The sequence below is a fragment of the Stegostoma tigrinum genome, chromosome 29, assembly GCF_030684315.1.
Source record: "Stegostoma tigrinum isolate sSteTig4 chromosome 29, sSteTig4.hap1, whole genome shotgun sequence".
In the NCBI taxonomy this organism is placed as follows: domain Eukaryota; kingdom Metazoa; phylum Chordata; class Chondrichthyes; order Orectolobiformes; family Stegostomatidae; genus Stegostoma; species Stegostoma tigrinum.
The window spans coordinates 21503196-21516527 of record NC_081382.1 but is presented as its reverse complement, the minus strand read 5'-3'; the positions used below and the strand labels follow the sequence as shown (position 1 = coordinate 21516527).

The 13332-nt window shown below is 38.3% G+C and overlaps 1 protein-coding gene across 2 annotated transcripts in view; it reads left to right on the top strand.

Annotated features, from left to right (window-relative positions):
* LOC125465469 (probable G-protein coupled receptor 34) overlaps positions 1–10872 on the top strand; it is a 65679-nt gene extending 54807 nt beyond the window's left edge. For both annotated transcript variants that reach the window (XM_048559055.1, XM_048559054.2), the window contains exon 2: positions 6759–10872. In XM_048559055.1, coding sequence (XP_048415012.1) covers positions 6791–7756 — 966 coding nt within the window. In that variant the 5' untranslated portion in view covers positions 6759–6790 and the 3' untranslated portion in view covers positions 7757–10872. The remainder of the gene's footprint in view (positions 1–6758) is intronic.
* The last annotated feature ends 2460 nt before the right edge of the window (positions 10873–13332 follow it).

The following is a 13332-nucleotide window of genomic DNA, read 5'->3' as shown; positions in this document are numbered from 1 at the left end:
ATTATTCATTGTGGTTCCCAAAGATGGTTTCCTGTTTACAATAGTCTGCAATTAATGTTGAAATCATGTCAATTTGGCAAAATATGTCTGTTCCTCTTTGAAAAAAACAGAAGTTAGGTCGAAATTCAGCATTGAAATGTCCAATACTTGGTAATTTGAACAAAAATTACCTGTGTACATACACTGGAATATTTCCAAGGCTCATTGAATCGTTTTCAGTGCATAAAATAATATGGCACTGCGTGTGTTAGTAAATCAAAGTTCTTCACTAGGAAATCAGAATAAGAATGCAAGTTGACTGCCTTTAAATCTGAATAGAAATTTTATTCCATTATATTGTAGTCTGTAAAACTGTGATGGGAAACATCACCCAGACAAGTGGGCAGTGAGAGAAATTTTACTGTATTCATAAAAATTGCCACTGCCAACTGCAGTGCTGATGAAAATATTAAACAGGCTAGACATTTTTGTTGCCTTGATGAACTCAAACATCTGAATCATTCAGTCCAGAAGGATTGCAAGAGCAGCTCTTTTAGGATCAGTGAGGGAAAAAAATTGTTAATGTTTTAACATATACTATACCTTAAAATATATAGATATACATTCAAATGTTCCTATAGCGCTAACCAACTGGTGCGTCTCAGTGCTGTTGGCATTTTCAATCGTGACTTTTGAAAGGGAATTGTACCTGAAAGAAAAACATTTGTAAAGCACCAGAAGGGTATGGCAAGTGAACTAGCTGAATAAATCTTGCAGAGAACCAGCATGTGTTTGACAGTCTTAATGATCTCATTCTGTAGTTTAATCATTTCATGATTCTCTGAATTTCCAATGCTTTCTCTCTTGAATATCACTGAAGAAGCAGATTTGTTTCCCAGCTTTTTGTTGTACACTCAGCAGGATAAGTGTAAGAATGTGAAATTTCAATAATCACAATAATTTATACTATGGGAGAAAAGCTGTAATTTGTTGGCAATTCAATTCTGGTGGGCTAAGGCGTTGCCATGGAGAAAGCAACATGGAGTTAAGCTCCCTAAATTCCTGGGATTTGAAAAACTCTGGGTTCACCACTTTATTTTTTGCAGTTTTTTTTGTCAATTCTACAAATCATAACAGGGTTACATTAGAAGCTCATCTAGTCATCTTAAATTGGAAAATAATATAGCAATTGGTGAGCTCACAACTGTTGTGCAAGTACTGCCAGACTCCAAAATCATACAGGGTAAAACAGAATTTTATTCTGGATCTTGCAAGCACTGCCTGGTTAATTACAAGTAATCAAGACAGTGTATTAAACCAACCACTGCTTTTGTTTGATTCCAATCAGATTGATTGTACTGAGGTGAGATGCAGTCCCAGAACAGAGCAAGGACGAGACTGAACAATTAGTTGAAAAATACCTAATCAAATTGTGCCCTACACTTCACTTGGTCTGGAGCACACAATATCTTTAACTTCTGAATTTGAGCTGTTTGTGCTTCAACAGATAACCACATTGAAATCAAAATCTGCGTGAAGCATTCCCACATTGCAAACAACTGAAGCGTTTTGACAATGTGATTAAAGCCACCACCAAGTTGCTCAGTTATGTGTAATAACACTCCCAGGTAGACAAAAAAAAACCCAAAAAAAAATACAGAAAGAAAATACACAACCAAATTGTAGTGAGTTTGTTCAATCGTGTGTTCAATAATGAAGAGTTTTGTCCTGGCATAATGCTTCAAATCTGGTCATCTGACATAACACATTCAATGGGAAGACGTATTTACTGATTTAAACTCAGTTATTCTTGATTATACTGCCATGGAACAATGTCCTACAAAAATGCTGAGTCTTTGAAAGCACATCTAGGAGGTCTGATGCATACATATTGTGAAATACCCCATAACTGTCTGATTTTCAAATGTAGCTTAAATTTCCAGTGGTGTTGTAAGCGTCATGATGACATCTCAAACCCTCACAGTACTGTGGACATTCTTAAACAGCAAAAAACTGAAATCCAAAGTGTGTTTAAAAAAGTGGCGGTGAGCTGGAGAGAGGGACCCACCTACAGATGTGAAGGGAGCTTCAAATAACAGCTCTTCAAAAGGGGGAAAAACAGACTGGACTGTGATCTCTTGTGACTACGAGCATAATGAAGGGCTATGACACTTTGCTCAACTACCACTAAATATTAGGTCCCAAACTGCATACACATTTTGTGTTTGTGTCTTTGAAAGATCAACAAGGACAGCAGTTAAAAAGCCATTTTTAAACTTTACTGGAGTGAGTATGTTAGTGGGACTGAATATTTTTCCATGTAACAGCCTGGGGCACACAATCTCAATTATCCCTGTATTTCAGGTAAATAAATGTCTGAGTATTAGCGGTCATCTTGCTGACTGCCACAAAAGCAAAACAGGACAAAAGGACTCTTTCTCACCTGAATGTTGGAATTCATTACGGGTCAAAAAGGTAATGGAACTACATAATCTCAGCCAATCTGCAAAATTAAGGATTGGGAAACTGACTGTTCAACTACCAACATTAATACTGCTAGTAATATCCACCATTACAGCCACAATGTTCAACTACCTGTGCTTTGCAAACAATTCAGAGACTGATCTGCACGTCTTTACATTTTATGAACTTTTGTTTTTTGTAAATCACTATTTTCAATCTGTTTATGTTTGTGATGCTACTGACACTTATTTTAACTCAAGAAATCCTGATTAAAATTATCTCCTATTAAACCATAGTTCATTTGGGTTTGAGAGAAAGGGAACCATGAAAGAAGAGGTTTGTTTTTAAAATTAACTTTGTTGCGATCAACCAAACAGGTTGAACCCTTGTTACCCAGGAATTTAACAATATAGGGTATCTTGTCTGGAATTGTAACACCTCACCTGGGGCGTGGTCATAACAAGACAATAATGCAAGTCTGACAGAGGGATTGGTGTAGTAATTTAAAAGAATAAAATGGTTATGTTGACTTAAAGTAACACCATGGTTCCAAATTCATATCTATTGGAACTACCAAGAATAGAGGCAATTTACAAAAAAAATACATTTGTTAGTCTTGCATAAGTGAAGTAAGCTACCTTGTGTTGTCATTGATAAAGATGAATCCTATGGCTCACGGTATGCATACACATATGGACTGCCAAAGACACACAAAAAAGTGATATCTCAATGCCCTATTTTGTCATTAATGGTTCTAGACAGCATGAATTGGCCAAATGGTTAAGGGGATTACTATAGCCAGTTTTTACTGGCTTTTCCATTCACGTGTTGAAGAATACATTCAACATTTGGATAGCTATAAAAACAAAGTTACTGGAAAAGCTCAGTGGGTCTGGCAGCATCTGTGAAGGGAAAAAGAGTTAACGTTTAAAGGTCCAGTGACCCTTCCTCCGAACACTTGCTCAGATAGCAATGCCTTGTCTAAGTGCCACTTGGCTAGTTGAGTTATGAATATGCCATCGAAGGAAGACACTGAAATTTGCACCATAAATCAATATCCCAGCAGTGTCAACATGGTTTCGATTCCTGATTCTGTTATTTAACTTATGAACTTAGCAATTCATGCAGTCAGTTTCAGTTTGAATGATACCCTTCTTTGTGATAGATGGTGTAGCCATAGATCTCCTTTGGATCTGCTGCTTGCTAACATTTGCTTCAGCACCCAAAGAAATTCATATTTTGATGGAATGATCCCCAATCTCCTACTCATTTCTGATATGTAGTGGTCTTGTTCATGATCTTTGAATCTGCAGCCAGATGTAATTATTTCCTTCTTCGTCTTAATGAACTAGTGTTCAAATTCACTTTTGAGATGGAACAGTTTAATACACTCCCTTCTTTACATAGTAGTTCACCTACATTATGTTCCTGTGCTGTAATTTTCTTTGTATAAGCCTGCTTTCAGCATCAATAGGTGTTGCAGCTCCTTGCACTATGAGATTAGTCTAACCAACAACCTTGCAAGTATGGCCCTAGATACTTGTTCATGTTGCAACGCTACGTTTCTGATCAGAATAGCCACAGATCAATGTGTATCACACAAACATGTTACTGTATCAAAGGCTGTTGCTTAAGAACTGATTTACCTCTATCTCATAAAAGCCAAAAAAAATTGTTAAGGAAACCATTTTTATAACTGCTACTCTGAAGTAGCTAAAAGCAAGTGGTATTTTCTGCTAACAGGATATTGCCACCTGTTCAAAAGGACATTCTGCCTAGAGACTTAAACAACATCATGTATGAATTTCAGTGCTGGTACAGCACCAGGTACATAAGCCACATCTCCCAATCATTTATTGATTGAGCCAAACATAGTCTGTGCTCTGCAAAAAAAGAACATGTTCAAAAGCACTAAATAAAACTCTACCAATAGACATAATTCCAGGATTGGAAAGCACTTTTTAAACAATCCTGAGTATTCTAATAGGTACACAATCAACCAGTTTGAGATAATCAATGGACCTTGTACTTTAGCTCATTTATACTTGCTACACATAACTTACATTTTTACACAGGGACAAATTCCCTGCAAGAAAGGAATATATCCCAGCTTTGCACATTGTTAAAACTATTTAGGAACTTGAGGTGCACATAGCTCCCTACTGCTTTTGCCATGACAACACCTTGACTAATTAGAATTGCCTTGCTAACCAATGAAAATCCTTTTGTCCTTTAATGTAGATTTGGAATTTTTGCATTTATGCCAGTGAATGTGTGAAAAGCTAGAACATCATAGCTCTTTTCAGCAATAGTAAAATTTGTCTTTATTGAATTGTTCCTCTTTAGGTGGTAAGATATTAAATTTGACAGTTAAAGGACTTTCAGTATTCCAAACATTTCTAATTTATTAATTAAATCTATAAATCACATGTTTGAGCCTTACAGATTGAAAGGCCATCTATGCAGTATAACCTGAGGGTCCCCTACCCTTGCTTGCCAGTAGCAATGCCGATTTTACTGTCATATTGGATAGAGCTGGGAGCTAATACGTTAGCCAGCGAGTGGTGGCTCACTCTAAAGAGTTACATGACCTCTTGAAGGATTTAGAAAGCCTGAACGGTCCTATCAGGTATGTGGCTGTAGGCTCCATTTCAGGAAGGCACTGCACCTCAAATCACTTTATATGTGGTGAAGACCAGAAATTATTCTTGTGCAACGACTAGAGCCATTAGCAATCGTCTGGCTCCTCTGGCACCAGCCCAGCTAGCATCTTCCAGATAGCATGAATGTCAACACTTAGAATGGTCTGAAAAACACCATAGACATGAGAGCAAGACTCTTTCAACATAATGTACTCTTGCTACATCACTTAAAAGCTGAGACAATGAAGAAAGATTGTGATCTTGTGCCTTCCTTCAGTGACGTGCTTAGTGTATTTGTCGATAGAAAGATACTGCCACCAACTCTTACCTCAACTGCACCTAGAAGCCTATTTGATGTGCAATGGGAGAGATACTGAATCTTAAGAAGCAGCTCTTGCATCTTAAGATGTATTTCATTACACAAAAGCAATTAGGTTACGTTAATTGGTTAGATGTAGTTCTTTAGTCAATTGAGACAAATGACAGATCTGCCCCTCCAGACCCAAAGCTGCTCTGCCGATTTGCCAAACTAAGAATATCTGACATCAGATTATTGATTAATGTTTCAGAATGCCTCAGAGCCATTATCTTATTCAGTTCCCAATAAAACTGAGCTCCTTACAATATTAATCTAAACATTTCCCACCCTTGTAAAGATAGCAGCATCACTTGCCTACCTTCTTGATCAATGATTTGTCTCACCCTTAGTCTTTTCCCTCAATTTGCAAACCAGTGATTACATCCAAAATGACAAAAGCAACTTACATCTAAATTAGCTCCTAAGACAAACTAAAATGTTATTTATTTCACATGTCATTTCTATTAGTTGATGTTCGAAAGCAAACCATTTGATTAAAAAATAGACATTCCCCCATTTTGTTATAATGAACAATCTGTAAAGAAAGTGGAGATGTGGAACTTTGAAATATATAATTTCAGAAAATGTAAGCTAGTTAGTGACCATGCTCTAATTTTTTGTAACAAACAGTAGTTTTGATCAGATTTAACAGCATGCAGTTTTTCAATGTTATAGCATTTTCACCATGAAATTTCCACCTGATTGTTGTTGCTTAAGATACATCAAAAGAATCTGTTTAGCCAATCTCCTTTTACAGTAGTGTTCACTTGTGTACTCAAAATGAATAAAAGTTTGAGATGGGTAGAACAGTGATCTGCCTAAAAGCGGGCCTTCTGTTCGATTCTTCATGTCTCATGGCTATGCAGTTTTCTCTTCAATTGCTCATAGGATCCTTCCATTTTCAATTTCAGTGAGCAATATATTTGGGGAAAAATAATATCAAATTGTTTCCCACTGCTTTCCTCAGATGTGCTTAAAGAAATCACAAGTCCTGTTCTCTAAAACTTCATCCAATTGCAAACAGCTATCGCCATTGAGGTTCCTATCTCACTGCCATCACCAGAGATGATTTTCCAGTTATACCATTGGCCATGGCTTATAATTCAGAGAATAGGATGCTCATCTGGGCCTGAACTGATTTGCAAAAGCACCAGGACTCGTGCCCCCCCCCCCCCCCCACCCCACGGGGCCAAACGATCCTGCTCCGTCATGTTGTGTATATAGTGATATTTCCCTACACCATAAAAATAGCAGTGAAAAGAAAATGCTTGCAATATTGCATGCTCAAATGGATAACATTATGCATTTTCTTTCAGCTGAATTGAGGGAAACCAACACCTTCACGATCATGATGATGAATGTGACAAACAACATTTCTGACTGCACTCTCACTGCCAACCGGTTGGAGAAGGTGGTTCTTCCAATCTTGTACTCAGTCATCATTTGTGTTGGGCTGCCAGCCAACTTCATGGCCCTGTGGATGCTTCTACAACACAACAGGAAGCATGGTATCCTTATTTACCTAATGAACCTTGCTATGGCTGATCTGATCAATTGCTTCACGCTTCCCTTCAGAGCTACGTTGCTTTTCATGGGAGACACCTGGAATGAGAATTCACCTACATGCACCATTGTAATGATTATCATTAACTTCAGTTTCTACTACACTGTCAGCTGCAGTACAATTTTCCTTGCATTTATCAGCATCAGCCGATATACCATGATTGTAAAACCCAACACCATGCAGCTGAATAAGTTCTATGATACAAGTTTTGCACGGACTGCTTGCACTGTCACCTGGATAATAGCCACAATCCCCATTCTTTCACTGAATATAAACTACTTCATCAAGGAATTGGACTTCAATGATCAGGATCCTGTGTGTTATAACATCCAGTTGCAATATGGCAAAAGAGTGTCTGCCAATGCATTTGTTGCAGTCGCAGTAATTTTCTTGATTATTTTAGCCATGTTTGCTTTTTCTTATGCATCAATAGCACTCCATCTGTGCATGGTGAGGAGAAAGAGCATAAGTCAACACAATCGAGTGATCCATATGCGAGCACAATTGATCATCATTGCTGCTATGACTGGATTCATCGTCTGCCATTTGCCTTATCATGTTTATCAGATAGTCACTGGGCTGCAGAGATTAAACAACAGCAGCTGTGAGCACCTTCTGAGGACACATCATGTGAAACTGATAACGCTATGGTTTGTTTCATTGAGTAGCTGCCTGAATCCTATTCTGTACTTCCTACTGTCAAAATCCTTTGTGGAAAACCGAACAAAGAGAAAGTCATCTGACATGTGATTATCATCTTTGGAATCACAGGCCCACAGACAGAAAACCAAACCTTCAGTAGTTTCATGTTGAGGCTCAGATCTTTGCATTAGTGTGCTGACTTTAAGAAAAAGTAAACATAAGTAGTAAACAGTCAATGTTGGAAAGTCCCATCTATGTTCTGCATGATCAGGCTATTGGGACATTGATGATACACTGACAGTAATCAAATCTCTCAGATAAAGAATTTGTATTGAGGCAAAAATTAAGAATGAACAAGCAAGTAAGGAAGCAACGTGATGACAAGGAATAAAATTGCCTCCCTGAAAAACAATTAGCTGATATTTGCAATAGGAGAACTCTTCTGCAAAAACAAACCAACAAACTAATAGGTAATGTAAAATTAAACCCTCAAAACAAGGGCAATCGGAGAGGATAAGAAAGTAGCTGGGGGCATTAAATAGAACTCACCAAGAGACAAATGGGACAAGATTTTAAAAAATTAATTTGTTGCTCCAACAGAAATATTCAGGCAATGAGGATGGAGCATTAGTTTCATTTCATCAGTTTTCACCGATCTGTCCTGGATGTTACTTGGCTGTAATGTGCTTGCTTTACAAACATGGCGGTCATATCTGCCTCAGCCTCGCTCAGGAAACCAAAAACAAATCCAGCTTTAACTCATCATTTGGTAACAAGCAAGTCATTATTTCCACATTGTTGGGAAGGGCTCTCTCATCTCAGGGGTCTAGTGTTAGAACACATCTAAATTTGAGACAGGTTAAGCAGGAAGTTTTCATAGCTTCTTTAGAAGCTAGTGTGTTTCCAAGGTAACCAAAATGAACTGAAATTGTGGTTTAACCTACACAGTTACTGTGAGGCGCTTTAAAGTTATTAAAACTAGTACAGGGTCTGGCCTCCTGGACAAGTGGTTGCTAAGTAGACCACATAGCATTTTAACCTAAACCCTTCTGCTAACAGTGACCAATTGAGTAGGATCATGTAAAAAGTTATTGCGAAGAATGTCCAGCACCATTAGCAGGTACATCACCTTTTACTGTTGGAGGATTGAAGAAAGTGACTTTTGAAACACATGAAGACTTTGAGACTACTTGTGGATTCACCAACACTATTGATATTTAGATATTTTTCTGATCACTATGTTCAGAGACATTATTGTACATTTCTGAAGCAGATGAGAATTGAACCCTAGCCTATTGGTTCAGAGGTAGGGATACTATTGTTGTACCAAAAGAGCCATTCTATTGAGAATGACATTTATTTTGACAATGAGTTTCATCTGATGAAAGTTTAAAAAAACCAAAGAGCTGCAGATACTGGGAATTGGAAATTGAAACAAATTGCTGGAAATGGTCAACAGCATCTACATGGCAGCATCTGCTGAGAGAAAGAGTTAACGGCTGAAGAATGCTGTTCTAAAGGAGGGTCTCTGGACTTAAACATTACTTCTGTCTTCTCTCCATGGATGCTGCCAGACCTGCTGGGTTTTCCCAGCAATCTGTTTCACCTGATAAGGTGCTGCATTATCTCACTTTCTCAGAGATTCCAGGAGTATCTTTCCAGGGATTGCCCCCAAATTGCATGAGGTTCGGGAGAGCAGCAGCAGCTGCTAAGAAAGGAGGGAGTGATGGGACTTAAAGCTGTGATTTCTCTGCTCTGTATTTACAGGAGATCTGCCCTGTTCTGGATCTCCTCTAGCAGGATCTCCAATGCTGAGTTTGTGAACTTGTGCATGCCATCTGTCAGACCGTAAGCCTGTTACTGCATATCAGCCAGATCATGTGGAACTAGGTGTGTGAAATCCACACCTGCCAATCCACAGAAATTGGTTCTAACCAGGACTCAGGTTCCAAATCTGCAGATTTCTGTTTGACTACTCAAGTGATGGTCATCAGCAATTTAGGAGTAGAGAGAGTTTAGATATTTAAAAAAAAATCTTTCAAACAAGTGATAATGCAAAAGCAAAATTCTTTAGGTGCTGATGTTTTGAAATGGAGATACTTAACAGGCCTGGCAGCAAAGAGAAAATTGGAGTGAATGTTTCAGGACAATGACCATTCAAGACTTAACTTGTCATTGGAGCTGGAAGCAAATTATCGATCTGGAAGGTTGGTCTGAATTATCATTCCTGAGTGCCAATCCCAATGCCTACATTCCAGGGCAGGAACACAGATGTGGCAATAGTGGGACTCCAGAGAAGATTTTCAGATTGGTGACATGGTATCAGGTTGTCTGAGAGCTCCAGGAGACAATTGAGGCCCTTAAATCTGGGGCATAGGGGAACAGCCAAGGTTCTGATCTCCAGTGGGAGATCTGGAGATGAGTCATTGTAAGACGGGGCTACAAACACATCTCAAAAAGTGGAGGCGCACTGTAAACTCTTGTAAATATTTCAAATTATACCGTGGCAACAGCAGCCGCCAAGATACCACTGCAGTGGTGGGAACCCTTCCACTTCAGACCTGATGCTTCCTGAGCTGCTTTGCAGGATGTACCTCGAGGCCATTGCTTCACTAGGAGGAAGCCAGCACCGTGTTATCTACAAGCTCCAGTAACTTCAAAGGGCTTTAACCACATGGGAAATTGACACATTAGTCACTCTAATTGGCCTAACTGGCTACAGCCTTTAGCCAACAACTTCTGGGAAGTCCTTCATTATATAAGCCCACAAGTGGAAACATTGTGGAGCTCTGAGCACTGCCACACCACCCCCAACACCAGGGGCACGGGTTTGATTCCAGCCCTGGGTGGCAGTCTGTGCAGAGTTATCACGATCTTCTCATGTCTGTATGCGATTTCTCTGGTTTCCTGCCACAATCTAAAGATGTGCAGGTCAGGTGAGTTGGCCATCCCATGGTGTGCAGGCTAGGTGGATTGGCATGAGAAATGCAGGGTTACAGAGGGAGGGTGGGTCTTGAGGGAATGCTGTTTTGCTGTTCCGAAAGTTGGCATGGATTTGATGGGCCAAATGGCCTGCTTCTGCACTGTAAAGGATTCTAAGCCTGTGTGCTGATATTCCACAACCAAAATAATAATGACATTTTTAATTATTATTGTAGCTTATGAACTGTACTTTAAATGTTACATAATCAAGTAATATCTGCTGTATTCATTTTCTGCTATTGATGACTTCTTACTTTTAATAAATCAGTTTACTTTATAAACTTAATGACATGGCTTATGACAGTATATTTATTATTTCACCTTTTTAATGCAAGACCAGTATAAAGGAATGCTTACAAATCTGAGAAACTTTATACTAAACAAGAATTCTTGTTTTTTGGGCACAGTACCATCAGATATTGGACATTTATTGTAATTGAGAATGAAAGGTTGGCAAATCATGACAGTGCTCTGGACTGAGAAACATTTGGGTAGACTCCAAGTAAGTGATTCCTTTCATAAATAATTCCATAAGAGTCCCCAGAAAAAAGAGAAGTGACAGAATTGATTAATATTGCAAATGCATGTGTCACAGATCTCAAACTGAGGAGCTGTTGTTTTAATGTGGGTCATAGACAGTTCCCTCATTAAAATATTTTTTTTGCAGAAATAAAAACTTGTAGGTGCCAAACACCCAGACTTCCAATGCAAATGTAGAAGAATTAAAGTTTGTTGTTGAAGATTTAACCAAGTGTAGAGAATTAGAAAAGAAAATTACTGACTTTCTAGATTTTTCAATATTCAAAAAGTATCAGTCCATTAAAAGTGGAATCTGATTCTTTGTACAACAGTTACCCTCACAGAATAGACATCTCTACAGTTATAAAAGACTTATTTACAGATCACCATTCAAGGCCAGTTTGAGATCTGCCTAATCCTATATAGAACATGACCAAGGAGGATGGATAAACATCATCGGGTCCAACCAGCCTACCCGATCAAGATAACTTTGTGCAACATGTTTTTATGTTTCAAAACTTAATGACAGAGAATGAAAAAACAAATTGAGATTCAGTTCTTCACTCAGCATCCAACTTTAATTCTGTGGTGACCAAAGGTTAATTGTGCTCACATTCTGCCATTCTCCAATCTTAACCACCTTCTGACTTTCCACAATCTAAATAGTGCAGTGTATTTTTCCCCTTAAATCACATTTCCTCCAATCCATGTTTCTTTAATGAAGAATAATTGGTTTCTCAAATCCATCCCCCATTCTGATGGTGAAGGTTCCTAAGATTTGGTATCAGATTTATTTAGGGAAGTACCATTTGTGAAATTCAGACCTCAATATTATATGCAAATGTAACAAGGCTTTGTAGAACCTAAAAAATAAATATAGTGTCCAATTTTAACTCGTGAGTAAATGGGTTTTGCCCAAGTTAGAACTCTTGGGTGAGATTTTTCACTGTAAATTTCACCTCCATAATACTTGAACCTACCCTCCTAGCTCAGTGTTTACAGATCTTCAATGGATTATCCTTCACCTATTCTACAGGCTTTCATAGTATTCTTGCTTCCCAGAGCCTCAGATGCTTCACACTGCATTAATCCACATTAAAAACCTTCTACCTCTCAAACCCATTTTCTAAACATATGCACGTTGACTTGTACATTATTATTGGATCTGTGTTTCTAACTCCTTTGCACCCAGCTTCCTAAATAATTAACACTCATCTCCTTCATACAATTTAACATTGAACATAACCTTTCTCCAGTGACACTACATAATGAGGTCATATCTAAATAATCTTCCTTGCAGCCCTTTATTGAAGGCTTTCTGGAAACAAAACACTGCAACACCAAATGAACTACCATCACCCACTAAGCTTCTCTTCAAGAATGTTATTAGCTCAGGCTCACAAGACTTCTGTCTGTTACAGACATGCAAAGAATTGCATAGCATTGCTCTCTAGGAGCTCAATGAATGTATCTCAGGTAATAAATAATAATAATAATATAAAGACAAGCTATTATTTCCAGTCCTGACTACAGATTCCATTCCCCATTCACTGACTCCTTCCCTCTCAATGATAACTGGCCAAGGTAGACAGAGTTTACCTACAAGCAGAGCTTCCCAGTTTACTATGGATAGTCTCCGCCTCATCGACATAAGTTTGCCTTATTCAAATCCAAAATTCTACTATCTGATCTTAGCTTATCTCTTAAAAACCATGACATAAAACTCAATCATGTTAATGATCACTATTTGATGAGAGCCATGAACAACTAGTTCACTAATTAAATTAGGATCAATGCTTATTATTGAACCCAATTTTGTTTATCCCTTGCTGCATCCAAGACTTGTCATAGGAAATTATCCTAGGTACATTCTAGAAATTCACAACATTTCTAACAGGCGCTTGTCTATCTCACCCAATCTATGTCATTGTTACTACTCTTCCTTTGCGACATAGTTGGCTAATTTCAGTATTTATATGGTCTAACACTTCTGAGCTGCTACTAGGTGGCCTTATGTGATAACTATTGTGGTTTTAATTCTTCTACATTTCCTCAGTTTCACCCATAAGGTCTCTACTGGGTGCTTTCCCCTCATTACAGGGATTCTGTTTCTAATCAGTAATGTTACTGCACCCCTTCTGCTGTTTTCTCTATCTCTCCTATAAACCTTATAACTTGGGATG